General features: G+C 35.0%; 2 protein-coding genes across 5 annotated transcripts in view; both read left to right on the top strand.

The window, feature by feature from the left end:
* Nucleotides 1-7464, top strand: part of LOC120352359 — a 49649-nt gene extending 42185 nt beyond the window's left edge. The window contains exons 10-12 of one of the 2 annotated variants that reach the window (XM_039432485.1): nt 833-950; nt 1413-1560; nt 6447-7464. In XM_039432485.1, the coding sequence (XP_039288419.1) occupies nt 833-950; nt 1413-1560; nt 6447-6634 (454 nt within the window). In that variant the 3' untranslated portion in view covers nt 6635-7464. The remainder of the gene's footprint in view (nt 1-832; nt 951-1412; nt 1561-6446) is intronic. The other variant, XR_005571796.1, reaches the window with a different exon arrangement.
* A 7288-nt stretch (nt 7465-14752) lies between these two features.
* The window catches only part of LOC111045512 (omega-amidase NIT2), a 31509-nt gene continuing 26829 nt past the window's right edge, over nt 14753-19432 (top strand). Inside the window, exon 1 of one of the 3 annotated variants that reach the window (XM_022330946.2) lies at nt 14753-15131. In XM_022330946.2, the coding sequence (XP_022186638.2) occupies nt 15101-15131 (31 nt within the window). In that variant the 5' untranslated portion in view covers nt 14753-15100. Of the gene's footprint in view, nt 15132-15659; nt 15839-19432 lie in introns of those variants that run through there. The other 2 variants (XM_039432484.1, XM_039432482.1) reach the window with 2 other exon arrangements.

Here is a 19432-nt window from a genome sequence, read left to right as displayed (position 1 = left end):
TAGGTTGCTAGCCCCACGCCAACCCACAACCTGGAGGACCAGGTCATTTTTCGGGTTTCCCTCCCTAGCCTTTGGTAAACCAATACCAAACTACAAGGCAGCAGTCAATTTTCTGTTGGGGTTTTCTTCCCTTAGCCTTTGAGATCCTCTGATCTCCATCTGCAAGGCAGCAGTCGTGTTTGCTGGTATTGGTCCACCCCGGGTATTTGATTTCCCCGGTACCACCTATATCTATGAGGCATTCCCCAATCCGCCACCTGGGGAGGCGCCCGATAGGAGACCAGCAACTCCCACGGGATTATATTTATAAATTTGGATTAATTTATTGTTCCCATCTTTGAAGTGGGTTGGAAATATAATATTTATTTTATATTTGTTGTTTGTTGAAAATTGCCTAAACATTTAATTGTCAGAACTTCATTACTTCATACTCATGACCATTAACTTCATCGTAATTATCAATCCACGGTACGAAAGTTATGTCAGTGGGTAATTTAAGGGTTGAACATGTGTCTACATACAGGCTCGACTTTCATGTTGTGACATCAGCGAAAGGCTTCAAACAAAACTTTTTGAGGTCAGGTTTTGTCTTCGATTTTTGTTTATATTTTCTTCATTGCTCTATTTTAGGTTGAATTATTCCTGTATCATTATAATTTGTAATTTTCCAGTGGTTTATTTATTGTTAGTGGCTGTCTATTTTCTTTAGAAGCTGCTGTCAAACAGCTGTATTTTGTGTGAACATGCATGACGAGCATGTGTGTACACCCATATTCAACACACTTGTCCTGTTGTTGGTGGCCACCCTCACTATGAATGCTCTTTTTTCCAGATTTGCGCTTGAAATATCAAATCACCTATTGATATCTAGGATTCTCTTGATTATTGTCGACGATCGTCTTACTTTCAGACAAAAACAGCTCTTCATAAGAGATTTATCTTCTGAATTGGTAGGTTTAAAATATTCTATTTCGTATTTCTATTATTGGCAATCAATATTCATGCAGTGAACTTCCGCTTGATGACACAACAATGTATGACAACATGTGTATCATGCATTTTATCATGCATGTTCTACCGTTATTGGCCAGCCTAACGGTGACCACTATCGACAGGACAAGTGTGTTAAACATGTATGCACACACATTCCGCCATACAATGAAATTAAAGGAATGTGATCTCATAAATGAATTGTATTATTGAATTTTGATTAATTAAATTATTGAATTGAATTAATTATTGTCATAATTATAATACGTTGATGATTTTTCCATGTGTATTATTATATTTAGTCTCAATATTTCAACAACCGAAAAAAGTTTTCAAATCTAATAATATTATAGCACTAATAGATTTACAGTAATTAATTCATTAATATGAAGCTATTGTTAACTGTGTGGTACGTTTTCCAGAACATGCTTCTAGATTATACTCGAAGAGTTAAGATCGATCCAAGACTTGACAGATTGGCAAGTGAAGACTTTGAAGACAGTGCAAGTGGCAATGTCCACAAACCACTCACATGGCCTGATCCGCCAACTGAGCCACAACCAAATTATGGTAATACTCCAATCTTATTCGTTTTACTCATTGTAATTCTCATAGTTGAACATCGGTTGCACAAACGTCGATTAGTATTTCATCGCCGATCAATCAGCAAATTCTTATTGCTGATCAGCGATCAATATCTGATCAACGTTTTTACAATTGGATAAAATAAATACATGTAATTCGAATAATTCAACCATTTTCGAACTCAGTTCCAGAAACCTTACATGAGTACTATTGAAGGTGACATGTGAATATTGTTTCTGACTTGATAATTTCATCATATAATCAAATTGTATTTCATTCATAGTGAATATTTTCATAATATATAATGTGCTATATATATAGTATTTTATAGTATATAGTGTACTTATTTTATAGTACAAGGTGCGCCAGAGAAACTTACTTATTTGAAAGGTCAATAAGAACAAAAGTACTCTAGTTATTGTTTCAATCTTTTTTTATATCAGAAAAGAATTTCCCAATTTTTTCTCGTGCAGTCTTGAAAATGACATCAGATCAATGGTGACCCCCATTGCGCATACACTGATGACCCCGAGTTTTAAAATTTGTATGCACTCGTTGCAGTATATCAATCGGTATGTTGGCAATGGCGTCGCGAATGTTGTCTTTGAGGTGTGTTATGGTCCTTGGTCGATCGACATAAATCAGGGATTTCAAATAACCCTATAAAAAAATCACATTGAGGAAACGCATGTGGAAATGGGCCTCGTCACTGAAAAAAATAATCGCGTCTTCAGGCAGGTTTTCAATCAGCATATCACATGGATTTTGACGGGCAACAAAATCACGTTAAGTCAATTCTTGAACAACAGTCAATCTAAAGGGATGTAATTGAAGGTCTTCATGGAAAATTCGTCGAGCAGTGGAATCCATCTCTGGGTTTAGCGACACTTCCTTACACTCCTGAAATGAGTTAACCCACGACAGAATCGAATTACGGCAAGAAACGAGTCTGTGAGGAGGAATTTCAAATCGAGCTCAGAAGGCACGTTGCGTAGCAACAACAAGTGACCGACCATTGAGAAAAGAAGCTCTCAACTGCGAATGTCCGCTGCTCTCTAGACCAGAGCATGATGGCTACTTACTTGAGAGAGGATAAATTTGGGAACTTCCCCCTCCAGATGCGCCTCCTCCTGCCCCTCTACACGACCAATTTACCACGCGGGAGTTTTTCAAATAAGTTTCTCTGGCGCACCTGTTATATAGTGTAATATACAGGGTGTTTACCAACTCCCTACCAACACTCTATGGCATTGTTCCTGGGTAACAAACCTATCTGAATATCATATTTAAATTGTCCGCAAGTCTTCAGTTACTCACATAGCGGCCATTTTGCTTTTTTCACTAATTATTTTTTTCTAAATAATGGTTGAACATACGAAATTGAAAATTTGCACAATCATTTATAACAACTAGACAAAGCTACAAAAAATTATTCTAATTTTTCAAATTCATAAAACAAAATAGCGGCTATTTAAACTTTTATTTCTTAAATAACTCAAAAACCGTTGGTTTACAAAAAAATACAAGAATAACCTTTTTTAGTAAATTTAATTACCTATCGATTGGTAACAGATTTTGTACGATTGAACCAATATTAACTGAGATATGGCTGCCTTAGTGATAGGTAACCACTGAAAGTTTGTTGCAGTGCAAACCAAGGCATGCTAATAGAGTCGCCTCAATGATGCAACAATATCAATATTGCATTGCATGTTGATAGTAAGCGATTTTAGGTCATTTCAAACAATAAGATAACGTTACATAACCCTCTAAAGGTGGGTCACCAACCACTAAAGCTGCCATATCTCAGTTAATATTGGTCCAATTTTGAAAAATCTGGTACCAATCGATAGGCATTTAAATTTACTAAAAAAAAATTATTCTTGTAAAGTATTTGTAAAACCATCGGTTTCTGAGTTATTAAAGAAACCAAATTTTAAATGGCCGTCATTTTGTTTTATGAATTTGAAAAATTGTGATAATTTTTTTGTAGCTATGTCTAGTTGTTATAAACGATTGTGCAAAGTTTCAATTTCGTATGTTTAACCATTATTTAGAGAAAAATTATTAGTGAAAAAAGCAAAATGGCCGCTGTGTGAATAACTGAAGTCTTCCGGACAATTTAAATATGATATTTAGATATGTTTTTTAGCCAGGAACAATGCCCTAGAGTATTGGTAGGGAGTTCGTAAACACTCTGTATAATATATGTACTATATAATATTATTATACTATAGTTCCTGTAGGATATGAGATTTTAGCGATGGTAATTCTATTTTGACGTATGATGTTATCATCATATGAAAGTAATCAAGTGATTAATTCAAAAAGCAACATCGTTAATTAAATAAATAAACAAGTTAGTTTTTACGAGAAAAGCTCAATGTCTAGAACAAGAAAATGTAAAATGTTAATGTGTGACATTAATAAAAGTTTTACTGATTTATAACAGGATAATGATTTAAAGAATAATATCCTACAGTTCTATACTATATATAGGTTCTATGAACCTTTGTATCTTTGAATCCGTCCCTTTAACATACTATATTATATTAAAAAAGTTTTTTTATAAGTCTTATATAGACTTAATCTCAAGTTTCTTTGTTTCCTAAATAAATACCTCCCAATCTCCCGAAAATTAATGTGATTTAAATTCTTATTTACATTTTTCAAATTTCATAAAATCTTATTAAGTTTGCAGTTGCAAACAACAAATTTGTTTGTTTTTAAATATATGTAGCAGTAGTCCAGGCAATGAATGCTCAAAAAAGGGTATAGAGGGAAAAGTTGGGAAGACAATTTTTGACCCCGCAGTTCTTTTTAGGGTAGTAAGTAGGTAAACATATCAAAAGTCCCCACCCCTACCTCCTGTGCTAAGGGGGTGGGGGTGGTTTAAAGGTACCATTGTTTGGTTTCTCGCATAAAACTCAAAAACTATGTATCTTAAGGACTTGACTGTCATATATCAAATTGAAGCTTACATAATTTCCTACAATATTCACCCCACAGCTTTTTTTATATTCCCTCTAGTTTTCGAGATATCCGCTCTTGAAGATGTTACATTTTTGAAAAAAACACGTTTGCCACCAATTTTTTTCTTTTTTTTCTCTTATAACTTTTCAAAAATCGATGGGAATAATCCATGCAGATTATGAGCTTATAGAGCATTAAATTCTCTTCAATTTTATGTATAATTTAACTTTTTCCCCATTTTCCTACACCTTTTTCAGCAGCTTTAGTGTTGAGTGTGAAATATCCATTTTTGCAACAATAGACCAATTGACAAAGGATTTTGGAGGGAATGTTTTAAACACAATTTTCAACTTCGCAGCTTTGTTGAGACTAGTTGGGAGAACATATCAAAAGTCCCCAATCCTAACTCATGTGCTGAGGGGATGAGGGTGGTTTAAAAGTTGCATTTTTTAGCGTTTTGTTTCCACGCTCATGTCTTGATACCAATGCGTTCAACCGACATAACCAAAAAGAAGCTTGATGAATTCTCTACACTTTTTTTCAGAGGAATTTTGTGATATTCCCAACAGTTCCCGATATATTCGCTCTTGAAGGTGTGTGATTAATTGTTGAAATAACAGGTTTTTATCCAATGTTTTGTTCATTCAGGGCTTATAACTCTCCAACAATGCATCTTAAAAACGGATGCTCATTTTAGGTTTGTAGAGCATTGAATTCTCTTTGAAATGGTGTATTATTTCACTATTCATTTTTTTTTCAATTTCAATTTATTAAAAACACACAAAACAAAATTACAAAGATTTACGAAACAAATAAAACACAATAAAATATTACAAGTATTCCTTTCTTTTTTATAGCAGCTTCAATTTAGGGGGTGAAATTTTGCTGCAACAAGTGTCAACTCAGCGGTTCCACAACTTCAACAGATGTGATAAAAATACGCACTTTTGATATGTTCACCTACTAACTAGTCCAAATTAAGCTGCAAAGTCAAAAACTGTGTCACAGACACCCCCTTCAAATTCCATTGTCAAATGGTCAATTGTTGCAGCAATGAAACTTTCACCCCCTACATTGAAGCTGCTATAATGGAATGAATACTTGGAATAGTGAAATAATACACCATTTCAAAGAGAATTCAATGCTCTACAAACCTAAAATGAGCATCCGTTTTTAAGATGCATTGTTGGAGAGTTATAAGCCCTGAATGAACAAAACATTGGATAAAAACCTGTTATTTCAACAATTAATCACACACCTTCAAGAGCGAATATATCGGGAACTGTTGGGAATATCACAAAATTCCTCTGAAAAAAGTGTCAGAAACTGAAAAAAGTAACATTGAATTCTCTTTGAAATGGTGTATTATTTCACTATTCCAAGTATTCATTCCATTGAAGAGAATTTAATGCTCTATAAGCTCATAATCTGCATGGATTTTTCCCATCGATTTTTGAAAAATTATAAGAGAAAAAATAGAAAAAAATTGGTGGCAAACGCGTTTTTTTTTCAAAAATGTAACACCTTCAAGAGCGGATATCTCAAAAACTAGAAGAAATATAAAAAACTGTGGGGTGAATATTGTAGGAAATTATGTAAGCTTCAATTTGATATATGACAGTCAAGTCCTTAAGATACATAGTTTTTGAGTTTTATGCGAGAAACCAAACAATGGTACCTTTAAACCACCCCCACCCCCTTAGCACAGGAGGTAGGGGTGGGGAATTTTGATATGTTTACCTCCTTACTACCCTAAAAAGAACTGCGGGGTCAAAAATTGTCTTCCCAACTTTTCCCTCTAAAACCTTTCCTTGACTGTACTACAGAGATTTGTTATGTAATTACATCAATCTGGAATCTAATAGGAGAATTAAAAGTTGATTGAATTATGTTTTCAGAGTCAGCGAATTCTTCAAGAAATAGTGTAAGAAGAAATATGTTTCCAGATGAGGCTGGCTCTGCCTGTGATGCAGCTCAAATCGACTCTGATCCAACAGAAATCCTGCAGATGGACTTTTCAGCGTTTGCTGTAGACGTTTTGCAAATGTTTTTCAAAATGAGTGAAAAAAGAGCCATTAATGTGTGAATTTGTGATGTTCATCTTTCAATTTAGAACTAGTGTGGGTGAAACCTAATAGGCCTATTTCTACTCAACTCGGAATAAAAATGGTGCTAGCTTTGACTGCCTGCGGTGGATAGCTGGGGGAGAGTTGCCCCTTCCCCTTCCACCAGCCACAAGTGTCAATCATTTTCCCTACTACACGTGCTGGAAGTTGCACTTTCCCTCCTCCCTTCCTCATAAGAGGAGAAGAAGAGAAAGAAGAAGAAAAAGAAGGGGAAGAGGAGGAAAAGAGAAAGAAAAAGAAGAAGAAGAAGGGGAAGAGGAGGAAAAGAGAAAGAAGAAGAAGAAGAGGGAGAAAAAGGAGAAGGAGAAGAGTAGGAAGAAGAAAAAGAAGAAGCATAAGAAGGAGAGGAAGAAAAAGAAGAAGCAGAAGGAAAGGAAGAAGAAGAGGAAGAAAAGTAGAAGGAGGGAAAGGAGAAGAGTGTTTCGCCCTTCCACTAACCTTTGTACCGCCCATACGCCACATAAGTGGGGGGGGGGGACTGCGCTCCTCCGCTGCAGTCAAGGCGCCAGCACCATTCTTATTCCGATTCGAGATTAGTATACTAGGACATAATTTATTGAATGGACTAAAAGCATTGTTGCATGACCTGATGACTTTTCATTTTCTTCATCATAGCCTTATTTTTGTTAAAACATAAAAATATCAACCATTGATTGAAGATAATTTATTATTACAGTACCTTTATTTTACCTACTTTATTCTCAAGTTAAGTCAGTAAATTATCTATTTAGTCAGTAAACTCGAATTAATTATCACTGTATAATAATAAATAATTTTTCATAACTCGTAATGAGCAAAGTTTTTCAGTGTTGTATTCAATTAATTTTAAAACTTCTTTTGATGGTTTCAACTGATTTACAATTAGAATTATTAAATAGCTGACAAAATATTGAAAAGTTATCATTCACAAATATATAATTATTCCATGAAATCCGAATAAATACTATAGATAGATACTTTATATACTACAGTTCAATTTTTTTTTCAAATTCAAATTTATTTATTCCACACTCATAAATACATATACATGAATCAAACAAAGCTCAACATGACAGTACAATCTAACCAAAGTGTAATAATAATAAACGGTAAGTGAAAAAACCACTGGCATAAGATGACTCTTGTTCGCCAGTGGGAGTAGGAGATGAAATTATAATACGCTTAACCTGATTTAGCATAGAAGCAAATATTTATACAGAATATTAAATTATGAAACAAAGAATCGAAACAAAATTCACAACAAAAAAAATTAAAACATTCTCTAGAGTATCTTAATATACTATATAACTATGGTACTCTCTTATTCATAGATATAAATAATAATAATAGCTTTATTTACATTCTTGAAAGAACAAAAGCCTCTCTTATGAGGTATATATGTGGTTGACAACAAATACAATTCCACATTAATTTAAATTATAAAATTTTTCAATTCAGAGTCTGTCAATAATTTTTGCCCATCTTCTCCTGTCTCTAACTTCGGTCAGTCACAAATCTCAAACTCGTTGTGAAAGGTCATCCCTCCACCGGAGTGCTGGGCGGGCGTCCCCTTCCTCTGGTCATGTCCCGTGGTATCCATTCCGTGCATGTCTTCGCCCATCTGTCAGCTTCCATCCTTGCCACGTGACCGGCCCATCTCCACTTGATTAGATGTGCTTCCCGTTGCAGATACTTCACATTGATCATTTTCAAAATTTCCGTGTTTCTAACTCTCTGTTGCAGTCGAAGCCCGAGTATACTTCTTGACATTTTTGTCTGAGTTGTCTCTAATCTTTTGTCAAGTTCAGCTGTCAGTGTCCAAGTTTGAGCCCCATACAACAGTGATGGATAGACACATTTTCTGAGGGCTTTCGCTTTTAATTCATTCGAGAAGTCTCCTTTGAATATTTTCCTTAGGATCCAATACTTCTTCCATCCCTTGTTTATTCTCTGCTTTATCTCCTTTCCTGTCCGATTCTCAAAAGATAGAAGTTGACCCAGGTACTCATATTCATCCACATAGCCTATCGACCCAGCAGTGACCTCAATCCTCTTCTTGCTAGAGTTGGTCATAACTCTTGTCTTATTTGCATTCAGATTCAAACCCATTCGTTCACTTGCATCTATGAGTTCGTTGAACATTTCTCTCATCTCTTCAGCATTTTTTCCAATCAACATAACGTCATCTGCGACTCTTAGGTTTGACAGCTGATATCCATTCACGCATAATCCTCTGTTTTCCCAACTCAGTCTTCTAAAAACATATTCCAAACAGCAATTAAAAACAATTGGTGAGAGTGGGCACCCCTGTTTTAAACCTCTTTCCACCTTGACGATCCTTCCTTTTTGCTCAAGCTCGATATAATAGACCTCATTATTTGTATACAAACTTCTCAATATAGCCAGTCTCTATGCCCGATTCTCTCAATGCCTTCCACATTTGATTGTGGTTGATACTATCAAATGCTTTATGAAAGTCCACAAATCCAAGGTATAAGGAAATCTTAAACTCTGCTTTTTTCGATGAGTTGATTGGCGGCTTGTAATTGGTCAGCTGTCGAGTATCCAGGTCTAAATCCAGCCTGTTCTGTGGGATGATTTTCGTAGATCTTGCTTATTACTCGGTTTTTTATTACTGATGCGAATATTTTGTAGATGGTTGATGTCAAAGTAATAGGCCTGTAGTTTCTTATATCTGTACGAGAACCTTTTTTGAACAGAATTATAATTTTACTTCTCCTCCAATCTGTAGGCACTGTCCCCTCCACCATAATTTTATTGAAAAGTAGTTTCAATGGTCGAAGTAGCACATCGATTGCGGAAATTATAACTTCATTTGTAATACCGTCATCTCCTGGAGCTTTGTTCTTTTTCAAGCGTTTAATAGCATGTCTTATTTCTTCCAATATATTTGGCACTTGATGATCTGCTATATGCTCTGTGACGTTTGTTTCCTCCTCTTGTCCTTCGTCATTTCTCTCTTCATATAGCTCCTCATAGAATGCTGATCCCTGTTCTACTATTCCCCATCCATCCGATATTGTTCCTTCTTCTGTTTCTAGTTTTGGGATCCACCTCTTCTTTATGGTACCTACTTATGAGCTTCTGAACACTTTTAGTCGATTCTGTAGAATTCATTATTGTGCTTATGATACGTTCCTCATAATTCTTGATTTCTTCTCTTATTCGTTTTCTTACTTCCTTCCTAAGCTGTCGATGTTCATCTTTTTGTTCTACTGTCTTGTTAATGATTCTATTCAACCGCTCTCTTTCTTCTATCATTCGTTTTGTTTCTTCTGATAGTTTACTACTTATTCGTCTTTGTCCTGCGCCCTGTTGGTTCACTCTGTTTATTTTCCTTGCTGCCTCTCCAATGGATTTAACAATTCCTTCGTAGATCTCTTCGATTGAGTTGCTATCCGAAATTCTCCTATTGTTCAACTCCTGTTCCAGATTTCCGACAAACTCTTTTTCATTTAGTGTATTCGTCTTTATTTGTTTTTTCTTTATATATAACCTTCTCTTTGGGAGAAGTATTTTTGCCATAAGGAGTCTATGATCAGAATCAAACTTCAGCCCACTGAGCACTTTCAACTCTCTTACAAAATTATTAGAGTTCTCTACTATGTAAAAATCGATTTCATGTACATTTCCAATGGGTGACTGCCATGTCCATTTGTCTACCAGTTGACCCTCTAAGAAGGTATTCATTATTTTCAAATTATTGCAAACTCCAGGAGCTTATCTCCTCTCTCGTTTCTGACTCCAACTCCGCAAGGCCCGAGTGCTCTACTCTCACCCTCGCTTCTCCTTCCTATTCTGGCGTTGAAATCACCAATTACGATGAGTTTCTCTCCCACTCTCTTCAGTTGCATCAGTCCCACGAGTGTGTCATAGAAAAGATCCAAATCCTCCTCTGTGCTGTCCGATGTTGGAGCATGAACTTATATTATAAAAAGCTTTACATTGCTTTTTTCCAGTCTTAGAAGAGCCAGTCTATCATTTACACCACGGAATTCTGTGACCTCATTTTTAATTCGATGGTTGATGATGAAGCCCGTTCCTCTATGTCCATGAGTGGCCGCTGAATGACATAAAAGATGACCGCTATTTCTTTCTTCTATGATCTCGTAACTTCTTCGTACTTCTGCCAATCCTAAATTGTCCCACTCATGCTCTGCTAAGGCTTCTTCGAGCTCTTTCATTCTACCCTCACCGCAAACGGATCTCACATTCAAAGCTCCCATATAAATTGATCTCATACATTTTTTCTTATTCCGATTAAATTTTTCCGAGAATTCCGACCTGTCTCCTGCCCTTGGCTGCTATGGCTCCTCTCCAAATTTTGTTGGTAAAAACTTGTTGGTAATTTTGTAAGCTTCAATTTTGCACAGTATACAAATGTTCATAAGATGCATCGTTTCCGAAATATATGCGAAAAATGAAAAAATGGTACTTTCAAACCACCCCACCAACCCCACCCCTTAAGCACAGGGGGTAGGGGTGAGGACTTTTGATATGTTAATCCTCTCACTATCCTTAAGAGAGCTGTGGAGTTGAAAATTGTGTTCCAAACATTTCCCTCTATAATCTTTCGTTGACTGGAGTATGTGAGCAAATGAAAATGATCATAATAGCTGTAGTTGAGTTACCAAATTTGGTGACCTTATTTTAAAACATTGCAGTATTCATGGATCATCTGGAAGAATAGGTACATCTGGAAAAAATGTAGAGAACTAAACTTGTTGGTAATTTTGTGAGCAATTTTGTATAGAGTACAAATGTTCATAAGATGCATAGTTTCCGAGATATATGCGAAAAATGAAAAAATGGTACTTTCAAACCACCCCCACCCCTTGAGCACAAGGGGTAGGGGTGAGGACTTTTGATATGTTAATCCTCTTACTAGCCTTGAAAGAGCTGTGGAGTTGAAAATTGTGTTCCAAACTTTTCCCTCTATACATTTATTTGAGCATTCCTTGCCTGGACTAACACACTCACGTTTTCAACAGATTATGGAAAACTTTTTACTTTCCTTGCCCTATTACCATAGGTAAGGAAAGTATTGCTTTCCGATAAAAAAGGTACACCAAATTCCAAATTTCTATACGTTTCAAGGTCCCCTGAGTCCAAAAAAGTGATTTTGGGTATTGGTCTGTATGTGTGTGTGTATGAGTGTATGTGCGTCTGTGTACACGATATCTCATCTCCCAATTAACGGAATGACTTGAAATTTGGAACTTGATGTCTTTCCCCTATAAGGATCCGACACGAACAATTTCGATCAAAAGCAATTCAAGACGATGGCTGAAATGGCGTAAATGTAGTCAAAAACAGGGGTTTTCGCGATTTTCTCAAAAACGGCTACAACGATTTTAATTAAATTCATACTTAAAATAGACATTGATAAGCTCTATCAACTGTCACAAGTCCCATATCTGTAAAAATTTCAGGAGCTCCACCCCATCTATGCAAAGTTTTATTTTCGATTCCCAATTATCAGGCTTCAGATACAATTTCAAGTGGAAAAGATTGAGCATTAAAATCTCTACAATTCATGATCAGTAACATTTTCACCTAAAATTGAGAATAAGCATGAAATTCGAGAAAATGTGATTACCCAATTGGAAACTGTTGGCGCAACTGTTGGTTATATTAAATGATTCACTATGAAGAGATAGCAGACCTCGTATGTCTCCAGTGTTATTGTTCTGTCACCAGCTTTCTCAGATCTTTGTTTATAAGTAGACTTGAGATGCGCGCCTAGGTGATAAATTATTTCCATAACGGCAAGGAAAGCTATGTGAGTGCGCCACACCAGATTTTTCTGATCAACTGCTACTTGAGCCAATAATCCTTTCTCAAGGAAGCGAATCTTCGCAGAGTTGAGACCTGTTCCAAAATATTTTTTTTGTCGCAAACACACTATATCCCTGATTTAATCAAAATCGTTAGAGCCGTTTTCGAGATCCGTTCGACATACATACTCATACATATCCACAAACACACATATTCAAACAATAATAAGATTTCTTAGTATTATTGACTTCAATGATTATGATTCCATTCAATGAGAGCTTATTTTACATAATAATAACAGCTGGCATCAAAAGTAAAAATGTCAAACATGATTGAAATTGAAACAGTAGCGATCATCAACATTATTATCTTCATCTGATCTAAAGTAACCAAATTATAGAAAGACAAGCAGGAACTCGTGTTTCGCAAGGATCTATTTTCAAACTTGATAATCTGAAAACTTGACTTAATGAAATCTTGAAGAATTGAAAATAGGCCAATAACCATCCTTGGTTAATTAAGAATCTAGCCTATATGCAAAATTTCAAGTTAATTATTAGTCCTATAGTTCAGACGTGATGATGCGTCAAACATAATTTTCCTATCCCGTACGTGTGTATAAGCCAACTCTTTATTTTATTATAGATATGGTTAACAACTGCAAGAGATAGGAGTGTGGAACAGAATAGTTGTGAAACTATGATAGCGCCAGAAGTGTCTCAAACACAATAGTAGGTACTACATGAGCTTTTTGAAAGTGATTTGAAAACAAAATGTTGAAAAAACAAAACTGAAAGTTTTCAACCTTATCATTCTACCTTCATTTAGAGAGGCTTTTGTTTGAGCCGAATGAAATCTTCTATATTAAATAAATAAATTTATAAAAATGAATGTCTGTTTGAATGTCGGCATGAAACTTTGGGAATATGTTGTGTGAATATTGGGGATGGTTTCTGACCAGAAATTTTAATAGGGTGGCTGATAATGATTATTTATTAATCCATTTTACAGACATATGTTTTCGAAATTGTCGGCCTAGCGGCTACCGAAGAACGGAAATATGATCATGATTCAAGATCATATTGGGATAATAGGCCTATGATTTAGCATCTAAAGTTACCAGCTGTAATCTCTCTCCCTGATTTCAGATTGTAGAGCACAAAAATACGCCTAGAGGGATTTTGAATTATACATCTAAATAGTAACAATCAGAAGATATTGTTGATCAAAATCTGAAATTCATCAAAATTGATTTTTTCTTCAAATTTCACTCATTTTTGAAAAATTATAATCCAGTACTCATTGGAGATAGAGAGTTCCAAATGAAATCATTTTATCCAGAATCTTATAATCTAATAAAAAGGCGAGCGCAAATTTTCCTGTCCAATTACGAGATTTGACAGAAATAGCTGAAAACTGGAGAATGCGCCGAAAATACGAGGTTTTTGGGCCATTCTGTATCTAGCACATGGAAATTTTGCATGAAGAAATTGGTTCAGGACTTCTCTTATGTAGTTACCCAAATAATATTTAAAAAATCAGAACCACAATATAAATTGCAAGCACACCCTCTTTTTTATGTCTATATTGACTGGATTCATCTTACAACTTTTTCTATATATTTTCTAGTTTTCGGGATATCCGCTCTTGAAGGTGTATCATTTTTGAAAACACTGCAACAGTTGTAGGTGAATTATTAGAAAGAATGTGAAATTATACATCAAATTGAAGAGAATTTAATGCTCTATAAGCTCTTAATTAGCATGGATTTTCCTATAGATTTTCAAAAGTTATCTCGAAAACTAGAAAATATATAAAAAAAGTTGTAGCATGAATATTGTAGGAAATTATGTAAGTTTCAATTTTGTATATAACAGCTATGTCCGTAAGATACATAGTTTTTGTGTTATATGCGAGAAACCAAAAATGCATGGTACCTTTGAACCACTCCCACTCTCTGAGCACATGGGGAAGGGGTGGAAACTTTAGATATGTTTACCTCCTTACTACCCTCATCAAAACTGCGGGGTCAAAAATTGTCTTCCAAATTCCTCTCTCTATACCGTACCCTCTTTTGAGCATTCATTGCCTTGACTATTGGTGCATCACATATTTTAAAATTAACCGCCATTTCACATATTTATAAAATTACAAATCTGATCTCAGTTGTAAAAGCAAAGTTTTGAATCAAATTATGAACAATGATATTTTATTGATGAATATTATTAATTTGACAGAAAGTCGATTATTTCATCAAGGAAATGAAAATTAATATCAAATCAAATTTATTGGGATGAATTGAGTAACAGCTGTGTACCCTCAGTGGCAAAATGGAGTCAATTTAAGAGACTTGGCAACATTGTCTCCTATCTTTCTTCACTGCCATAATAACTGCCATGTATATCTTACACTAACGACAGATCGGGTTACATTCCTGAGGCGACAGATGCGGTCGAAAAAGTGATCAACTTTGTAGTTGACCCAGTTTGCTACGGTCCCATTGATAGCTTTAAAGTATGTTATCTTGAACAATGTTATCAGTGTTGTTACTTGTTATCATCATTTATACCGTTTATAGCAAGCAATAACTTTCTTATTATTTATAACAATTTTGTATATTATAGGTTTTTGAACTTCTGTGCAGGCTTATGCTGACTTCTAAGATGGCTAGTTTTAAAGGTAATTTTGTTCTTGCAAATAGATTTTATCTTTGGTACCGGTAGGAAGGCTAACTATTTAAACCTGATTCAATAGTAGGCCTATTTGCTGATAATGATGTTATTCTTAGCATTATTATAGTCGAAGTGAAATACAACTTCTAGCAACACTATTATTTATAACACTAAACTAAATGTAAACCTGATCCAATTTAAACAGATAAAAATAAAATCCAACCAAATTAATAGCTACAAACGCAACCAAACCAAACTTAATTAAACCTAACCAAATTGGGTGTAAGTGCACGCCCAGTGCCAACATACTTGTCATAAAATTTTTGGTTGGGATCAATTTAGTATGTTATTTTGAGCACAAAAATTAAACGGCAGTCACTATTGTTTTTAAAATAAAATAAGTTCAAAGTAGCACAATTTTACATGCATTTAACCTATGAGTAGCAGCCATTTTGATTATTGGAATCATCAAATTATGATAGGTATTCCTAATCTGAGTTTTCCTAACCCAAAGCTTTTCCTAACCTAAGCTTTCCTAATCTAAAGCTTTTCCTAACCTTAGCTACTTATGGTTGCTACTTATAGGTTAAATGCATTTAAAGTTGTGCTACTTTGAACTTAGTTTATTTTAAAAACAATAGTGACCACCGTTTAATTTTGTGATTTTGTGCTCAAAATAACATACTAAATCGATCCCAACCAAAATGATGACAGGTATGTTGGCACTGGATGTGCACTTTAGCCCCAAATAGAACCAAACTAAACCCAACCTAAACTAATAAAACCTACTAAACTAAATATAATCTAACCGAAGAATCAAAAACATTCAAAACAAATCTAAACCAGCAAAACCAAACTTACTTTCAACCCTCCCAATAAAAATCTAACTAAACTCAACCCAACCAAATAAGATGGAATTCAAACAAACCAAACCTAAACAAAATTATACCAACCCAACCTAATCTAAATTAATCAAGCCTAAAATAACCTATTTTAACAATGTTCATCGTGACCTAACCAGACCATTTCAAACACGACTTTACCAAGCCTTATCTAAACTAACATGATCTAATCAAGCCTAAACCAACATGACCCAATTATATCCAACCTAAAGATGTTTAATCCAATTCAATTGGTGACTTATGTAACCAAACTTTTCTTAAACTGATCAAAATAAAACATACCTAACCAAAATCTAACCAAAGAATACAATAGAATAGAATATCTTTATTAGCCTCAATAGTACATCACAATTTTACATATAGGCCAGTCAACACAATACAATACAGCACAATAAAAACGGTCAATAAGCAGTCACAGTAGTACATTGGATTGAAATCCAAATGTACATTACATACAGTTCATAATAAACAATAATTACACATCATTCAAAAATATACATTATTTTTAATTCATTTCAAAATCCCTTGGATATAATTTTTTCTCCATATTCATTTCTAAACTTTTTGTAATCAAGTTGTCTTATTTCCAAGGGCAGTCTATTCATAATTTTGATTGCGGCATTAATGGGGCTTTGATCTGTCTTGTGGAGTCTGCTTCTTGTTACATTCAAACATTGACTTGTTCGTGTATTATGTGTGTGTGTGTGTGTAGCACTTCTCAACTTCATTTTATCGGGATTGGCTTTCAAGAAGCTTGAATAATATGTATAACTAACAGGAACCCGTGCTTCGCAAGGATCTATTTTCAAACTTGATAATCTGAAAACTTGACGTAATGAAGTTTTGAAGAATTGAAAATAGGCCTATAACCATCCTTGGTTAATTAAGAATCTAGCCTATATACAAAATTTCAAGTTAATTAGTCCAGTAGTTCAGACGTGATGATGCGTCAAACATAATTTTCCTATCCCGTATGTGTATAAGCCAACTCTTTATTTTATTATAGATATGGTTAACGACTGCAAGAGATAGGAGTGTGGAACAGAATATAGTTGTGTGTAGCGTCAAAAGTGTCTCAAACTCAATAGTAGGTACTACATGAACTTTTTGAAAGTGATTTAAAAAAATGTTAAAACAACAGAGCTGAGAGTTGTCAACCTTATCATTCTACCTCCATTTATAGAGGCTTTTGTTTGAGCCGAATGAAATCTTCTATCTTCTATATATATCTATATAAAAATGAATGTCTGTGACTGTGTGTTTGTTCTCTATGACTTCAAAAATACTTGACATAACGGCATGAAAATTTCGGAATATGTTGTGTGAATATTAGGGATGGTTTCTGACCAGAAATTTTAATAGGGTGGCAAATAATGATTATTTATTAATTCATTTTACAGACCTATGTTTTTGAAATTGTCGGCCTAGCGGCTACTGAAGAACAGAAAGATAATCATGATTCAAGATTATATTGGGATAATAGGCCTATGATTTAGCATCTAAAGTTACAAGCTGTAATAAACACCCTATGATAAATTGTGTAGGCTTCTGGTATTACAACGATAGTTTGGAGACAAACCACTCTCGGTCTCAGTGTAGAAACACACAGAAAAGCGGAGCGTAGCGTAGAGTAGAGTAGAGTAGCGTAGAGTATTGTAGCGTACCGTATTCAAAAACACACAGAAAGCGCAGCGTAGCATAAAGGTGGCAAAATTCAAATTCAGATTCAATCCAATTTAATTTATAGTACAGGCTTAGCCTAGTTTTTCTTCCAATGTCATAATTGTATTATGATTATATTATTTTATACAATAAATAAAATAAATTTACAATAGTTACAAATTATAAGTAAGAAGATAACAAGATCACATTGTTCAACAAGATGAGAATAATAAGTTAACAATATTATCGAGTAGGCTATCCAATGACTATTTTGGACTATTTTGTCAAAGAGTGTGTGGGAAGAGAAATTTACTTGATCATTTAGGAGACTGTTGGGAATGGTTGTAAATTTCATATTGTTCCAATACATTGAGTTTTCTGTTTTTTTGTTAGATATTAAGGGCACGCCACACCAAGCTCGCTACCGCGGCGGTAGCGAAGTTTTAAAAATCGCTAGCCATGTATTCAGGTTGATCGCGCCACACCGAGCTCGCTACCGCGGCGGTAGTACGGCGCACTACCACCTACGACCGCCTGCTAGGCGATTCAACAAAACTTCGCTGAGAGGTAGTACGGCGGACAAAGCGAGCTCAGTGTGGCGCGCTCAACCTGAATACATGGCAGGCGATTCGAAGAGGTAGCGCATGCGCACATAGTGATGACTCATTCGGCGTTCCTCCTTGCAGCACAACGCAACTAGTACGTCTCACTCCCACACTGTAGTTCGACTCCCTCCCCCCACTACTAGACTCATTACTCGGAGACTACCGCTAGCGGACGTTTTTCGGTGTGGCGTGCTCAGCCGAGAAAACTACCACCAGCGGTACTACCTCGGCGGTACTGGCGAGCTTGGTGTGGTGAGTCCTTTAGTATGACTAGGTTAGTGAGATTTACAATTTCATTGATATGTTCAGGTGGTGTATTATTCTGTTCCAGCATTGTTTTAAGGAATTTTACAGTTTCGGGAATTGGTATATTGGTGTATAAATTTGAAATGTCTAGTGAAGCTATTGTGGAGTTTTGTGGTATTTGGATTTTCTGAAGTTTTGTGGTGAGATCAATGTTGTTTTTCACTGCAGTATGATTATGAAAAGCTATGTTGTCTCTTATGGTGGTATCTAGTAATTTGGCTAGTTTGTGGGCAGGTGCTGTTGTGTGATTGATCAGTGGTCTTATTGGTACATCTTGTTTGTGTATTTTTGGGAGGGTGTTGAGTCTGGGTGCTTGTGGGTTGATTTGTTTGAGAAACTTTTTCTGGTTGTTTGGGATTATGTGCTTGGTTTGGTTATGGCATCTTTTATTTTTGTTTGATATGTGTGAGTTCGGTCAGTTGAGAGTTTGACTATGTTATTGTCATTGATGAATTTTTCTACTTTCTGGTCTATGTCTGTTTTATGCATTATAACTGTGATGTTGCCTTTGTCAGCATTAGTGATGACTAGTTTGTGTTGTTTCTGCTTGTTTTTTATGCTTTTTGTAATATTACATTTTTCTTCTCACATTGGAATCGAATCTTCAATTCGAGATCTATGGAACTTTATAATAAATGTCAGAGTTATCAATAGACGGACAAATTTTTTGACGGAGAATTTATTATCGTAAATGTTTGTTGCATTGTTCCATAATGTCACCGAGGTAGGGTTAACAAATTACTAAATAAATCGTTTATTTAAATAGAATATATATATATATATATATATATATATATATATAAAAATTTAAAATAACATTTTCAAAATAAAGT

Source organism: Nilaparvata lugens, chromosome 7, assembly GCF_014356525.2.
Source record: "Nilaparvata lugens isolate BPH chromosome 7, ASM1435652v1, whole genome shotgun sequence".
In the NCBI taxonomy this organism is placed as follows: Eukaryota; Metazoa; Arthropoda; class Insecta; order Hemiptera; family Delphacidae; genus Nilaparvata; species Nilaparvata lugens.
Note: the sequence above shows the minus strand (reverse complement) of the source record. Positions and strands in the feature narration are given on the sequence as shown.